Source organism: Meriones unguiculatus, chromosome 10 (assembly GCF_030254825.1).
Source record: "Meriones unguiculatus strain TT.TT164.6M chromosome 10, Bangor_MerUng_6.1, whole genome shotgun sequence".
NCBI classification, from domain to species: domain Eukaryota; kingdom Metazoa; phylum Chordata; class Mammalia; order Rodentia; family Muridae; genus Meriones; species Meriones unguiculatus.
The window spans coordinates 17,882,769-17,899,479 of NC_083358.1; the positions used below are offsets into that span (position 1 = coordinate 17,882,769).

At 43.6% G+C, this 16,711-nt stretch overlaps 1 protein-coding gene across 15 annotated transcripts; it reads right to left on the reverse strand.

The window, feature by feature from the left end:
• Window positions 1–539: 539 nt before the first annotated feature.
• Znf23 (zinc finger protein 23) lies at window positions 540–14,080 on the reverse strand. 15 transcript variants are annotated; one of them, XM_060391987.1, is made up of 6 exons: window positions 13,915–14,056; window positions 10,679–10,743; window positions 10,124–10,156; window positions 9,812–9,935; window positions 9,144–9,251; window positions 540–4,993 (listed from the first exon to the last, which is right to left on the reverse strand). In XM_060391987.1, exons 2-6 carry the CDS (start codon window positions 10,709–10,711, stop codon window positions 3,237–3,239), a joined length of 2,055 nt encoding a protein of 684 aa, XP_060247970.1. In that variant the 5' UTR covers window positions 10,712–10,743; window positions 13,915–14,056; the 3' UTR covers window positions 540–3,236. The 15 variants fall into 15 exon arrangements, with proteins under 15 accessions (XP_060247970.1, XP_021488231.1, XP_021488233.1 ...); XM_021632556.2 differs by having other exon boundaries at window positions 9,812–9,938; XM_021632558.2 differs by having other exon boundaries at window positions 13,798–14,056.
• Between the last annotated feature and the right edge of the window lie 2,631 nt (window positions 14,081–16,711).

The window sequence follows — 16,711 nt, forward strand, 5'->3', positions numbered from 1 at the left end:
AACATAGACATAGTCTGAGACATTTGCAGTCTTGAGGAGATGTTGCAATCTCAACTCAACCTTTCCAGAGTGTCAGATCTTCCCCAGAGTAATTTTACAAAGTACATTCTTCCTGTGCTGTGTGAGCAATGTCAGGGCCAAGCATCCTCATAAAAATTCAAGTCATAGAAATCCAGGTATTGCTTTCTCCACTGTTCTCTTTGCTGTAGAACTCCCAAGTATCCAAAACATAACAGGCTATATTCCCCAACAGCTCAGTGAAGTCAGATCTGAATTATTTAAAAAAATCTGGACTGTTTTCCTTCAGTCTTATATTGCTTAAGAGTATTTTGAAGTATTTCTTATAGCCTTATGCCCAGATTAAGGAGCAAGTATACCACTAGAACTTGATCCCCACCCCCAAAAGCCTCTCCTAGTTAATCCCAGATGCTTCCTCAGGCTAACTGCCATCTCCAAAAAATGGCCCTGATTTACACACACACACACACACACACACACACACACACACACATATATTCTCTCATGTTATAGAAAGCAAGTTTCAGCAAGTTTGCAATATTTATTTGAATAGATGAAGTGCACACTTCAAAACAATCAAAATGCCTAATTTCATTATAGACATTTTAGTTTTTAAAAATCACATTTTCATGCATGCAGAGATCAGAGGACAACTTCTGTCAGTCCGTCCTTTCCATCACACGGGTTCTTGAGATCGAAACTCAGGCCGGGCTTGGTCTTTAACTGCTGAGCCAGCTCACTAGCCATTACACAACTTTTAGATGAAGACATTTGGGGAAGAAATGCTGTATGGAAGAAAAACACTGATGCTCTGCATTACCTAGTATTTTTGCTCATAAAATTGATAGTTTTTATATTGCTGGGCTTTCATTTTACCCTACTTAATGCTGAACTAAAGACAAACAAAATTCAAAAAGCCCCATACAGACTGATGTTAAGGGGATGTGAATCAAGTAAATGGGTTTCTTATGCCTTGGCATAAGAAGTATATTTGGTCTCCACCCAGTTTCCAGCACAAGAGCCTCTAAAACCTTTTGTTATTCCTAAGATCTCTTGCAGTCACCTGTTTATGACAAAGTAGTGACTTGTTGCTAGCTCCAAGATTTGGGGATGGTTGTCAAAGGAGCAAACTATCTGCTGTTGATTTCTGGAAGGAGAAACTTATCTACTAATAGCCAAGGACTTCATCGATCATGGCTACATACTGTCATCTCCATTAAAGCCCTAAACAATGGTGCTCAGCAGGATGAGGCACTCCATCTCCATGGGGGAAAAGGCACTGTTACACGGGAACCCTGTGGATCTTACTTTGTATCTCTTCATCTGGCTGTTCATCTGACATTCATGATATAATTTAGAATCAATGGTAACTGTGAATTGTCTCTTTAAGGTCTGTGGATTACTATAGCAAATTACTGAACCCAAAAGGGTTGAGTTTGCAGCCAAATCAAAAATGTATGACTCATCAGCAGTGTCTGAAGACAGGAAGAGGCAGTCTGAACCAGCAGGATGTTATGGATAGTGTCTTCATTGATATAAATTGGAGGACACCCAGTTGGTGTCTGCTGACAACTGGTGTAGAAACCCGAATATTTGGTACTAGAAGTGTTTTGAGTGGAAAACCTTTTCCTTTACTACCCATTAACAGTTGACAACACAGAGAGGTAACTGCTGTTTCTCAGCTTCTTGGCAGCTTAAATGATATTAGTGGCTTACATTTTTTAAAAAAGAGGGTAAGAGACTTCAGAGAGTATCTTGAGAATTCCAACATTTTCATGGAGCCCAAGACCACAGAGTTGAAATCCAAGGCAGACATTTTTTTCTCAGGACATAGCCATGTTTCTAGAGTTCAGTCACTACAAAATAGAACTCTGACATGCTATCTTGTTAAATATATTTTATGCTTGTATGGCAGGCATCGATAGCAAATACAGCATCTACAATCACTGAGGGCTGCATAGTATTGGAGATGCACATCATATACTCAATGTGACATGCAAAAACAGGTTTTCACTAATTTTCACTCCTTGGGGTACTAATGAGGTGGAACACTTCTTCAGAACACTTGGAATTTTGAAGCATTGCCTGTTAATGTCACTGTTGATTTTTTAACGTTATATTAAAATCTGAGTACTAGATATTACACTTTTTATCATAAATTTTACAAATGTCTATGTGTGTGTGTGCGCATGTGGGTGCTAGTGGGAATGTGTATGTGCGCTTTACATCTCGATCTTATCTGAAATTATTTACAACAAAACACACAGGTTTATTTTTGAATGAGTCATTTGTCAACATTTTCCTTGTTCATCTTCTTTAGATCTGATATTTTTTAAAGGCTTCTTCTAACAAATATTTTTTTTAATATTTACTCCCCCCCCCCTTTTTTTAAAGGAAGTGTAATTCCAGCACTCAGGGAGGCAGATGCAGATGGGTTTCTGTGAGTTTGAGGCTGGCCTGGTCTACAAATTAAGTCCAGAACAGCCAAGGCTACACAGAAAAACCCTGTCAAAAAATAAAGAAAGAAAGAAGTATAATGCATCCTTGTTGTCAAAAACTTAGCAGAAATAAATACTTTGGCTCCACCCCTTTTACTTTTTTTTAATTTCCTCAGTTGAGAATTCTTAATTTTCTTCAGTCTCACAAAAGTTATTCCTAGAAAAAAAATCTACTTTTCCTGATGCTGCTGGGAATGGGATGTTTTCTCTCATGATATTCCTGTCAGATTACTGGTATAAAACTAAGTTATTAGCTGGGCAGTGGTGGCATACACCTGAAATCCCAGCACTCAGGAGGCAGAGGCAGTCAGATCTCTGAGTTGGAGGCCAGCCTGGTCTAGAGTGAGTTCCAAGACAGCCAAGGCTATACAGAGAAACCCTGTCTCACAAAACAAAACAAGTTCATTAAAAAAAAAAAAAAAAAAAAAAAAAAAACAGGTTATTTTATAGATAACTTTCCAGCTGCTCAGCTAATCTTGATTAAAAATAGAAAAGAGAAAACTCATTTCCAAATGAAGACTGCCACATTCATTTCCCTCTGAGGGTTTTCCTCCAGGTAATAATTGATGAGCCATGATCTATTTCCTATCAATTCCCTCTGAGGGTTTCCCTCCAGGTAATAACTGATGAGCCATGATCCATTTCCAATTAAAGATAGAGTTTTGTTGTTTTTGTTTTTCTTTCGTTCGTTGTTTCTTCTTCTTCCTCCTCCTCCATCTATTAGGATTTCCCTTCACTATGAACATCTTGGTGCTGACTAAGTTGAAAGCTAAACCTGAAAGTCTTCCCACATACATTACACACATAGGGTTTCTTCCAAGTATGGACAGTCTGGTGTATAATGCAGTCAGAACTAAGGCTGAAGCCTTTGCCACACTCCACACATCGGAAAGGCTTTTCCCCAGTGTGGCTTCTCTGATGTCTAATTAAATGAGCGTTGACGTGGAAGGCTTTGCCACACTCACTGCACTGAAAGGGTTTCTCTCCAGTATGGACCCTCTGGTGCACAATATAGTCAGAACTACAACTGAATGCTTTCTCGCATTCCATACACTTGAAAGGTTTCTCCCTAGTATGGATTTGCTGATGTCTCGTTAACTTGGCATTGATGCTGAAGGCTTTCCCACATTCCTTACACTGATAGGGCTTTTCTCCAGTATGGGTTCGCTGATGGTCAAGTAGGTTTCTTTTAGAAGTAAAGCACTTCCCACATTCACTACATTCAAAAGGTTTCTCCCCTGTGTGAGTTCTCCGATGCTGCATCAGTTTGGCATTAACGTTGAAGGCCTTCCCACACTCAGTGCACTTATATGGCTTCTCCCCAGTATGGATTCTCAGATGCTGCCGAAGCTGGGAGTTACACCTGAAGGATTTCCCACACTCGTTACATTCATAGGGTCTCTCGCCTGTGTGGATTCTCTGGTGCTGGATTAACTTCCCCTTGGCACTGAAAGTCTTGCCACAGTCGTTGCACTCGTAGGGTTTTTCACCCGTGTGGACTCTCTGGTGTTGAATGAGCTTTGCGTTTTTAGTGAAGCCTTTCCCACACTCACCGCACCGATGTGGCTTCTCTCCAGTATGTATACTCTGATGCTGCCTGAGCTGCGTGCTGCACCTGAAGCCCTTCCCACACACATCACACTCGTAAGGCTTCTCTCCTGTGTGAATTCTTTGATGCTGAATTAATTTTGCGTTCACATTGAAAGCTTTCCCACAGTCACTGCACTCATAAGGCTTCTCCCCAGTGTGGGTTCTCTGGTGTGTAATGTATGCAGAACTACAGCCAAAGCCAGTCCCACATTCCTGGCACTGGTAGGGCTTCTCTCCCGTGTGGATCCTCTGGTGTCTAATGAGACTTCCATTAACACTGAAGGCCTTGCCACAGACCTTACACTGATAAGGCTTTTCCCCACTGTGGATTGTTTGATGTGTGATATAGTGTGAACTGTAACTGAAGCTTTTCCCACACTCCAGGCATTTGAATGGCTTCTCTCCATTATGAAGTCTTTGATGCCAAACAAATTTTGCTCTGACACTGAAGGCTTTGCCACATTCTGTACACTGATAGGGTTTCTCCACATCACAGCTTCCTGGATGCTGATTAACTTGAGAGCTACCTTGAGAGGTCTCTGCGAGCTCTTTGTGTTTCAAAGGCCTTTCCTCTATAGTGATTTTTTCATTGTTAGTAAATTTGGTATCAGAATATTGTTCTCCAGTGGAGTTGGTATGATTCTGGGACAAGTTTGTAGTCTGACTAAATAAATACCCTTTCATGGAATTTGTCTTAACTCTTCCATCAGTAGTACTGATACCCTCCTTCACAATTCCTGTTGATTGGATTTCCTGTTGTTGGCCAACAACATAATTTTTGGGAAAATTTGTGTCCTGAGAAAAGTTCTTCTGAAGTTCAAATGCACTCCTTTTTACTTCACACACTTCTTTTGTCAAATTATTGCCAGTCAGGATAGCAGTATATTCTATCAAAAGAAGTAGAAAATTAAAAGATGTCATATAGAACAATTTTTGGAAGAGAATATAATAATCAGAACAATATTTATTATATACAGGGTCTCAGTATGTTGTCTAGCCTGGCTCTGAACAGCTGAATTCCCGCCCTTACTTCACGAGAGCATATCATATGTATATCAACATGCCCTCTTCTAGAAGGTTCTTTAAAATCTCTAGACTAGATCAATAACCTAAGGTTCATGCATCAGGTCTAACTGTTGTTGGTAAAAGAAAGAAATGGATCCAGATATATAAACCATGAAAAGATTCCAAGATATACTTTAAAGTAAAAATAAAATAAAATAAATAAAAAACAAAGGAGATTTCAAATGTGTAATGAAGAATGAAGCATAGACAAGAACATGGATCTCTATGTCAGAAAACTTCTGTAATAGTACAAATATATGAGATCACCTCAACCAAAAGACCCCCAGCCAAACTCTCCGAAGGCAAAGCCACTGAAAAGGCAACACCAACAACAGAAAGGTTAAAGGTGATAGCAATGGAAGAAAAGTCTAGGTCTTGTCTATAGGATCAGTATTTTTTTTTCTATCATCTCATGCTTTCATACATCCTACCATTCCTTCTTGGTTGTCCCTATGGGAAAAGCTCCTTATTAATGATGTAGAAAATCATTAACAAAGAAAAGGTAGAAGACCTAACAACATGGCACAAGACTGGGTTTGACAGGCATCAACAGAGAAAGCAGAAGAACTATGTTGTTTCCCTATAACTTCACTCTAGCCTGCCCGAAACTGCTCTTTCAACTTCTTTGTGTGCTTCAGAAATCTCCGCTAAGGCCCACTGGATCACCCCTCTTCCCATCTATTCCAAATACTGCTGAAAACACTTTTCCTTCACAACCAATCACCTATAAATGTTCCTTTTTTATATCTTTTTTTTTTTTTACAGCACTGACCTCTCCATTTCTTCCCCCAAAATTTCCCTTTTCCTGTCATTTTTTCCCCAACCACATAAAATATGACCTATCTTCTGCAACCAGGCTAGGCTCCCAGCAGTTGGACTAGGACAACTACTCAGCCACAAAACTTTCAACCCACATCTGTCCTGCCTATAAGATATGCTGGGACAATGCTGGCTTGGAGCTTATGGGAGTGGCTAACCAATAACTAGTCTATCATGAGGCCCAAGCCACAAGAGAAAACCTATGTCCCACACTGCCTGGATGGCCAGGAACTGAAAGCAGAATAGCTCAGAGACCTAGGGTAGAACCAAATATAACTGACCCTTCCCCCAAAAAAGAAGGTAGACAGGCTTCCTCTGACAGCTGATGGGAGCAGAGACCCACAGCCAAACTTTAGGCAGAGCTCATGGGAACCCAGCAGAAGATGGAGGAAGGATTGCAGGAGACAAAAGTGTTGAGGACAACAAAACACAACCCATTAAATCAACTATGCAGGGCTCACAGGCTCTCCCAGATACTGAAGGACTGTCATGGAGCCCGCATGGGTCTGCGCTAGGTTCTGCATACATGTTGTGGTTGTTTAGCTTCGGGATTTTATGAGACTCCTAACTGGGGTATCTCTTTGTCTTCTCCTGGGACCCTTTTCCTCTTCTTGGGCTGCCTCACCCAGCCTTGATATGAGGGTTTGTGCCTATTCTTGCTGCATCTCATTATGCCGTGTTTGCTTGCCATCACCAGGAGCCCTGCTCTTTTCTGAAGAGAAACAAAGGAGCAATGTATCTGGGGGAGAAAGGAGGTAGAAGGGAGGAGCCTGAGAGGAGTGAAGGGAGGGGAGGCTAGTGTCGCGATGTAATGTATTAGAGAATTACAAATAAAAAGGAAAATAATGCCTTTGCCTTACTACTTCATTATCATTACTCTCAACAACACAAGCAACCTGGGTTCCTCTAGAAAGGACTTTAAAACAATATGAGCCTTTTCAAAATTAAAAATATATTACCACAGATTCAATGTGTGTTGCTGTCTATCCCTACCTTTCACCTATAGAAACCCTAAATAATCATTAGGCAGAATCTTTGACAGAGCACCTAGGTATGCAATTAATGTGTGTTAAGGGATCTGGTGAAGTTCTCTTCCCTTCTACCGTATAAGGACATAGCATGAAGATAGATGGCTGTCTACTAATCTGGAAACAGGCCCTTGTCAAATACAGAATCCACTTGCACCTCCAAAACTGGAAGAATAAATTTATGTTCTTATAAACCATTTTAGGTACTCTGTTATAGCAGCCCAAACTGATGCATATATATGGAAGGTGCAAATTATATTGTTTATAAACCACTCAATCTATGGTACTCTGTTCCAAAATCTCAAACTAAAAAGTCTATAGTAACAGAAACTTAAAAATTTAGTCATCCAAAGCATGAAGCACCAGGTGCCTAAAAGTAAAAGTAACTTCTGCTAGTCTAACATATCTTTTTTTTTTAATTTTTACTTTTTTAAAACTAGATTGTTCTTTTCTTATTTGTGTTCTTTGGGTTTTGGTTCGTTTCTTTGGGGTGTTTTGTTTTGTTTTGTTTTGTTTTGTTTCTCTGTGTATCCTTGACTGTCCTGGACTCCCTTTGTATCCAGCTGCTTTTGTCTCCCTGAGTGCTGGGACTATAGGCATGCGGCACTGTGCCCAACTCATTTTTCCTTCCTTTAATGATGAACATTTTCCAATATTTTTACAGATCGCAAAAATATAACAACTTAATTACTAAATGTTCTTTTGGCCTGCAGAGGTACGTCAACTTAGTGTTCTCTTCATACTGAAAACTGAGACTGTTTCCACTATCTTGATGCTCACGCACACCAAGGCTTCAAGTAATCTCATTACTTATGAGTCTCTGGCTCTAGAAAACAGTATCCAGGTTACCAAGTACCAACCTTTCTTCTAGGAAGACTACCAAGTCACGTGGAATTCACTCCTGCTCCAAAAGTCTTACCCTTGTTTTGCTCCTCACTAACACTGACAGAACGAGGTTCTCTGATAGCTGAGTTCTCTCTCACTACCACAGCTTTTCCACAGTGAAGGTAAACCTAGGGCCTCGTGCATTCTCAGCAAATGCTCTACTGCCATGCTGAGTCCCCAACCTTCCTTCATTACTATGACTTGCTTGCCTTTGGTTTCTACTAAGGATAAAGAGTTTTCAAAATGATTAACATTTGTATGTTTCATGCACATCAACAGCTTATTCTGTGCCAATTTTCATGAGTGGCCTTCCAAGTCCTATGGTATGGCAAGATGTTAATATCCAGTGTCCAGTTTATCTTTATGAACACAACCTTCTATTTAAAATTCTGACGTAATTCACTGCCCACCAAAATCTTATTTTCCAGCTTCTCTTGCAGGTCTAGCCAAGTAAGACTTCTATAGGCGTCACCAGGTTGAGTTACGGAAAAGGCCTTTTGTTCTGTGCTTATATAGTTTCACTGCTGCCATAGCCCTCATGCCCTTCACTTTCTCCCTCTGCCCACCCACAGCCTGTCTCATTTTTTACCAACGCATGAGATTAACTGCTGCACACAGAGTGAGAACAAACACCTTTGATTAAGGACCTCAGAGTATGAATCTAAACGCAGACACTTGGGTGGGCCCAAGACCTCCTGACAGTCTGAGTACCTGCAAGAATCTCAAGTAACCATTTACACATCAACATTGAGGAAACATGGGGCAGGGTACTTTTTATTTATACTCTCAATGTATAGATAATTAAAATTTAACTAAGCTAGACCCTTGATGTGTGCTCTCACATTTAGTCCTGAGCCCAGAGTGGTACCATTGCCTCCTCTCATTGTCATCTTTTAAGAGACGAGTTCACTAGACATAAAGACCTCAAATAATTGAGCCGCTCAGTCATGTGACTAGAAAGTTTCCTCACAAACACAGATGGGGCGATCCCTTACCAAAACCTGTAGCTTTAGCTATTTCTACCTCTGTGTAAAAAGACTTGCTAAGTAAGGCTAAATCCTCCATTTTGGGTGGCAATGCTCAAAAATGGTAAGGACCCCACCTCCGTATCACTAAATCCATAGTCTTGCTTGAAAATGGCGGGGTCAGAGCCAGAATACAGCATCTGGGAAAAACACACTGCCGTCATGAAGAAGTGTGGCACCCGTTTATGTTATGGGACAGGCTGTGCCTCCCTTACCAGTCCAGAGGCCCTGGGAGCCTGTTCCAGTGGCCAGCTGAGACAGGTTTTCCAGGTCCTCTCCTTCCTCTAGCTGTGAGATCACAGTGGGTTTGAGAAGTGCCAGTCCTGATTTGGGAAAAGGAAACAGAAGAGAATGAAAACTCTCCCATGTGTGCATTCTTCACTTCTCCTGAGACTGCTCAGCAATGAGGGCTCCCTCAGCAAGGCAGGTTCCCTCAGAAGGAAGCTGGCTAGGAATGAGAAGGGTCAGACTGGGAACCAGAGACCACATGCAGAGACAGCTGGGAGAGCCTGCCTGAAAGAGATACTACTTCCTGGTCTTAGCCTGAAATACCCAGAGTTCGTTAAGATTCTTAAAAATTACTCAAGATAAGTAAGGCAAGGGGCACCCCAAAGCTGCCTCTGTAGAACAGCAAGTTTCCATTTTCACACCATGTCCAGTATGCAGCTTCTCTAGAGTCATTCAAAAGCATGACTGGTCTCAGCAAAGTCGTACATTGGCCCCCAACAGCTTGGGATTTGCTCTTCCAGCAGTCTATACGTAAGGAGATTGGGAAAAGGCCACTCATAAAAGATTACCAGATCTCCACCTGATACCTGTTAGGAAGAAAGGAGCCAAGAAACCAAAAATGGCAGAGTCTGAGTCCCAGGGAGAGAAGCCTTACCCACAGAGGCCAAGTTCCTATAATTCTCCAGCATGACGTCCCTGTACAGCGTCCTCTGTTCTCGGGACAGACCATCCCATTCCGTCTGGGTGAAGTACACAGCCACATCCTCAAAGGTCACCAACTTCTGAAACAACAGGTTCTTGCTGCCCTAGGGCCAATTCCATGGCTCAGGCCCTAAGTGAGGGGCAGAGGGCAAAATAAGGGCTTGGGGAAGGGGGCTTGTGAAGAGCACAAAATTAGTAACAAGAGAAAGTGGAGGGGGAAAAAAACACCAGGAAAGTAAACTATGGAATATCCTCCTTCTCTTACAGCAGAGAAACCGCATGCCATTTTCACACTGGGCTGAAAGAAAAAGAATTCCCATAAGCAAATTCCACTGTACAATTGTGCTTTTAGACATGCTACTCTCGCACCTGCAAGCTGCTGGAAGCATCTGTAGTCCCCACTGCATCCCTGTGAGGTCTGGTATGGTTTACCTCAACCCCAGCTCCACTCCCAACACATCACCCTCGTCCTCATATGGTAAAACACATGTTCTTCTCCCTTCCAAAGGTAGCCTGGGCTTCTAACTCAACTGCCACCTGACTCCCTCCAGAGACCCCCAACCAAGGACTCCAGAAGCGCTCTGCCAGGGTGCTCATGCACAGTGGCATACAGACCCTTATGTGACTCCACCTACATGTGGGCTCACTTTCCTGCCACCTTCCCTGGTCACTGCCTCCATCTTTGCCACCTGTCTGCCCACCTTTCCCTCAAGATCCAGTTTGGCAGGTAGAAGCAGTTTTCCTTCCGAGTGGCAGCAGCTCTTTCCTCAGGTCTCAATCTGAACTGCCCAGAGGAAGGGATGAGGGACCCACAGCTCACCTGGGGCCAAACTGACGGGATCATGGCTGCCATAACCTGGTGTCCCTCTCAAGGAAGGTCTGGAGCTGAGGAGAAACAGAGGGTCGGGGTGGGATGGGAGGCAAACCACCCGGACCAGGAGCACAGCTGAGATCTGAGGCACAGGCAGCTGGTGTCTGGTTAGGATCAAGAGCTGCCAGAGAAGAGGGGATGACCCTCTCACTGGCTCAGGTGCCCAGCAGTCTGCCCAGGTCACTGATATCTCATGTTGGCTGCCAAGAAGCCTATGATCTGGCAATTCTTAAAAGCATCATATAAGGTGTTTATAAAACTTAGAAAGAGGCTAACGAATGACAGAGCAGGAATCGATGATTCAGTTCGAGATGACATCATCAAATCTATCTAATTTCTCTTCATGCAACCAAGTATCACTTGCAGTCGCACTGTAGAAAAAGGCCAGTTAGGCAGCAGCCTCGGCATGGGGTCTGGGAGTCAGGCTGCAGGAAAGGGGTGAGCTGTTCTTCTACTTCCTGTCAGTTCCCTCAGTCTTAGTGTCAAGAATCCTCATGCTTGCCAAGAGTGATGTGCTAACCCTCAATCCCAGCACTCGAGAGCTGGAGGCAGGAGGATCAGAGTTTGGGGCCAGCCTGGGCTGTACAAGACCCTGCCTCCAACAACAGCAAAAGGATCCTGATGCTTTCTGGGTACAGCGATACATAGCTGCAACACTAGCACTCTGGAGGCCAAGACAGAAAGATCCTAAGTTCAAAGTTCAAGTCCACCTTGTGCCACACAGGGATCCCATCTTGAAACGAACAAAACAAAACCCACAAATGAACCCTAAGGCTTCTGTGCAGGCCTCAGCAGGCTGGCTTTCCCCATGGCCTCGGCTAACCTTGAGAAAGTGGACTGGAAGGGAGGGAGGGAGGGAACAGGCTGCCTCTCAGCTCTCAATCTGAACTGTCCACTTTTGGATCACAGACATGCCAAATGGAGGCTTTCTGCAGTTCTCCTGGGCAGAGACCAGCTTTATAAAGCTATAACCAACCTGCACCATAGATGCCTCATTCCTGCCCTAGAGCTTCTCCATATTCTCAGTTAGATGCCTGCTGGGCTCTGAACTGCAGGGTAGTAATCTGTGAGGTCACCCTTGACAAACAGGGGACAGAGATGATGGGTAAGTGCTTTTCCCCTTAGCCCTAAAAGGACACCTCGAGATTCCAAGGCTCCTCAGAAACCCTACAAGACAGAACATGTTGAAGGCTAAGCCTGATAAGGCAACCTTGTAGTGGTTTATTAAAGCAAGCTAAACTGGCCTAAGAAAGCCTCTCTACTCATATACCTGAGTCCTTACCTACAGAAAATCGCAACCTAACTCAGTGTATAAACAAATTCAAAACCTAACTTAAGAACTGAGTCTCAGCCAATCACAGTGGCCAGGCTGGTCAAACCAGGTTCAAATAAGGCAAGCACCAGGCACAAAGCAGCTGTGTTAGCTCTTCAGTGAGGCTCTTCCCTTTTCCTATCTATAAATATCCGGGCCCATGACATCTCCAGAATCTCACAAGTTGTTGTGCTGTCAAACTGCCCAACTGTCAAATCATTCTTCACTCAACTGAACTGTCATATTTGTCTATGATGTTTTTCCATTTTTCTCTCTTTGTCCTTCACTCTGTCCAGGTATAAAAGTCACAGTTAAATTCCCACAAACAAACAAAAACTCTGTTCCATGTTCTACATCTGGAAAAACCTAGGCTACAAAAGGACTTTTAAATTTTCTGCCTTCTTCAAGTTGCAGGAGTTCTTCAGTTGTTTTCATTATTTCTTATTTGGCAATTAAAAATTATCGGGCCATAAATTTCCCTCTGGCCCTGCATTAGCCCTTGACCAAAAGTGCTCAGGGGTTCTCACGGTCTACATTTTAATCTACACTTCAGAGCTTAGTCACTCTGATTTGTCTCTGATGTAATAACTGTTTAAAATGGTGCCGCTCACACTTTCCCTACTTATAAGCTCTGGTTTTATTACTGTATGTATAAATGGCCTGATTTATTTTTTTTTTTTTACAATTTTTTAGACTTTTCATTCTGTTTGTTTTATGTGATATTAATGTGCATTAATGCCTATCTTCCCTTAAGATATCTTTTTGGTATTTAAAAAAATTATTCTACAATGAAGAATATGTAATTGAATTTGAAGATAACAAGTCAACTCTATTAATGCATGGTCCATCCTAATGCCAAAGGTGTTTTAAAAATTCAATACTCACATATAATTTTAAAAATGTACACCATGAGGGTGTCCAGGTGAGGGACGGAGATGATCGAAATGCACCGTATACTTGCATGAAATTCTCAAAGAATTTTTAAAAACCAGAAATATGTATCCATTGCCTCATACACAAAATATCTTATACACAAAATATTCATCCTCAGTACTATTTTTGATACATAACCAGCCTGAAAACAACCTACCTATCCAGTGAAAAATGCATTTTTCTGTATTGTCTTTGTAACTGCATATTACCTAGTTGGGTATTTACATTAATGAATTTACAAATTAACCAGGTACACTAAGAAGCTCAAAAAGAAAAAGAAGGTTAAACTGTTCACCTATCAGTGCCTATGGATTACTTTTAAAACACAGGCTGTGATTAACACAAAATTCATAACAGCTTAGTTACCTCTAGGGGTGGGAGAGTCGAGGAGTCTGGCGAAGAAGGAACATGCTGATGAATGCAGCAGTAAAGACCAGATTTTTAACTGGCTGCTCACAGGTAAGTATGTCTGTCTGTCTGTCTTTCCTTCCTTCTCTCTCTCTGTCTCTGTGTGTGTGTGTCTGTCTGTCTGTCTCTCTCTCTGTCCCCCCTCTCCCCTCTGGAAAAACAGTATAACTAAAGAGAACTGCATTCACCCAACTGTTGTACTGTCTTCTTCTGGGTATGAAACAGCACTTCTCAAACTATTCCGTGTGTATTCTAGCCATGTCTTAATCATGTGTGCACGTGTGGGACCTGACGTCGCTGCAGCGGACCAGGCCCCAGGCTTTATGTCCCCAGTGGCTGAGAAGGGGCCCCGCTTTTCCTGCGGTACCCCAAGCCCCTCACCCTGTCTGGGGCCCCGGGGACGCGCCCTACGCACCTGAAGCGCCTGCAGGGCCGCTGCGCGTCAAAAGTCTCGCGGTGTCACCTCGAGCCGCTTCGCCCCCGCACGCACTCCCCCTCTGGCTGCAGGGACCCAGCTTCCCAGACCCCGCACCTGCTAAGCGCTCTGGGTCTGACGTGAGGCCGCCGCGCAAGCTGCACCACCGGTGGGCACCGAGACGCGCTGGGCAGCGAGGCTGGCCGCAGGAGCCCCTACGTGCTGACCGCCGGGACAGCGCGAGCCGCAGCGAGTCCGCACTCACCTGCGCAGCGCGGTCCGCGGCGCGACCGGAAGTGCGTCACTGCCCCCTCCCCGCCCCTCTGGTTGTGCTGCCTGCCCTCCCGGGGTGCCCCGCCCCCGCTTCTGCGGTTACCCTCTGTCCCCTAGGGCTCTGGGCGGTGGGACCTGACGCCTGAGGACCGTTACTCCCGGGGACATGGAAAAGCCCACCCGAGAAAGGCCTCCCGAGCTGGTGTCTCGGGAAAGTTGCAGGTGCCAGCAGGCGGACTGTGCCAGTGCGTCACAGGCTGGAGGAACCAGGGTCCACTTTAAAAATAAGTGTTACGTAATGTCATGCAGGCCTGCTGGGCCTTAATTGCAGCTGTTCTGGAAGCTGAGGCTGGAGCTGGAGCTTAGTGGTACAATCACCAGTGCAAATAATAACTTTAGTCTTACCAGGAAATTCATAACTACCTTCTGTTGACACACACACACAAAAAAAACAACTCTTACCTTAAAGAGAATGGGAGATAGTTTATCCTCAAACCAAATTTAAGTGGTCATGGCCCACAGATTTAGGTTACCCCAAATTCTATGTTCCAACTCGGAAGCATTTCCATAGTTTTACAGAACAAAAAAGTCCTGAAACAATGCAAGTTTAAAATACATTGGTGGGTGCGTCGGAGGGGTGGTTACAGAAAGATGGGGGATGCTTCGTCCTCGGCTTTTGTGTTAGTGGAAGCCAGTGACCTGTTGCTAAATCCCAACAGGTGTTGAATCTATTACCGTGGGACAGAGATGATCAAGGGATGGTTATATGATTATTCAGAGTTCTAAAGCTAGAGCAAAATAAGATGATTAGCTTCTACCCCAGCAGCATTCCTAACTCTCTGCATCACTGTAGTTCTTATCCTGCAGTCTTTGCAGACTCTGCTTCTCTTCAGGAACTGCCTAGAGAGCCACAAACAATACCATTCATCCTAAAGGATGCGTGAAAATGATTTATAATAACAATGCTACTTTGGCCCAATGGCATACATATCTGCCATTGTCACACATAGAATTGAATGCCACAGCTACTGAGCTGCTGTCTTTTGCTGGTGTTTTCAAAAATCACACAAGTGTCCTCTAAAAGGTTGAATATTTTTTAGCAAAGTTCTGCGTGAAACAGGGTGATTTTTCTCTTCATTACGCTGCAGTTAGATTTACTACATTTTAAAACTGTGTAAATAGAGCCGGGCAGGTGGCTCACTCCTGTAATCCCTGCACTCAGAGATGCAAAAATAGACTGATCTCTGCGAGTTTGAGGCCAGCCTGGTCTACAAAGTGGGTCTAGGACAGCCAAGGCTACACAGAGAAAGCCTGTCTCAAAAAAACGAAAACCATGTGAGCATGCATTGTGTAAATCCTAGATTCATGTCAAGGCTGTCACTTAACATGAATGACCAGTAGCACACTTCCTAATCTGAAATCTTCCTCTGTAGGCAAGACTGTCCTATAGAGAAGGCTCTGTGGCACTTCTAACTTTGATCTATAATGCAACCCCAACATCGCCATCAAATGTAAACATTTACCCCACGTAAAGTACCAGAACAAACAAAGGGAGGGGCTAGAGAGTACTGAAAGCTACTGAGTTGGACCCTCTTTAAAAATTCTTCTCCCTGGAGTTGCTCACAAAATCCCACCCACACTGAGGAGCTACTGGGACTTGATGGCTGCTGGGGAAAGGGGAGTCCATTTTCTTCAGGGATAGGGATGTGGTCCCTGAGAGGCTAGCCATATCGCAGCACTCTAGCCTGTTAGCACTACCCATGTGGTGCTTAGAGAACCCAGTGAGTTTAAAAAAGAGTACATGAAGTTGGAGAGAAAGGGATAGGAAGGGAAGAGGAGAAGTTGGAGGGGAGGAAATGAGGGTGAGTTGGGTCAGAACACATTACATGTATGTATGAAAGTCTTGAGGATTGAAAAAAAACTTTCCCTCCCTTACTCTGATAATCTAGTTCTTTCTTCCTTCCAGCTTGCCCTCCCCCCCCCACACACACACTGCTGTACTGGAAGGCGATGGTTGGCCCCACTACCCCTTCAGGCTCTCATCACAACCATTTTCTTTTGTTTTTTTTCTAAGTTCGCACACATGCTGTTCTCTAAATGAGTATCATTCATAGAATGCTCTCTCCTTGTTATTCCTACCCTTCATCTTGACAGTTACAGGAAATGTCAGCAGAGATCCCATTTCTCGTGAAGAGTGAGCCTTCACTAACCACCTAGAGTAAGGCGGGAGAGCCTGTGCTTGTCAGCAGCTGGCACATTTTTACCTAGTTAGTGTTGGTAGTTTACTTAAGTGGTCATCTTTTCTGGTAGTTCCAAGAAGCAGGGGTTATAGACACAAACATTATATACATACACATGCACATGTGTGCATGTGTCTGTCTGTGTGTGCATCATGACCCTCGACTAAAGACAAAGCCACGCCAGAAAGAGGGAAATAAGAAGCATATGTTAACCCAAACCTCCAACCCCAACTCTTAGATAGAGAGTTCTTTTACAACTGCGCTACCAGGGACTGCAGTGACAACAGTTTTTACTCTTTTCCACAGTGGACAGTATATGTGGTTTCTCAAATTCAGATAGGAAACTGGTCTCCATGATGGGTCAGATTGGGACATACTGATCTTGGCAGTAAGTGCTGGTT

Coding starts and splice junctions, on each gene's coding strand:
- Znf23 (XM_021632556.2), bottom strand. CDS start 10,711: ATGGCAGCCATGATCCCGTCAGTTTGGCCCCAG. Junction 10,157..10,678: donor TCCCGTCAGTTTGGCCCCAG/GTGAGCTGTGGG, acceptor TTTTTCTTTCAG/CCCAGTGTGAAAATGGCATG. Junction 9,252..9,811: donor TAGGAACTTGGCCTCTGTGG/GTAAGGCTTCTC, acceptor TTCCCAAATCAG/GACTGGCACTTCTCAAACCC.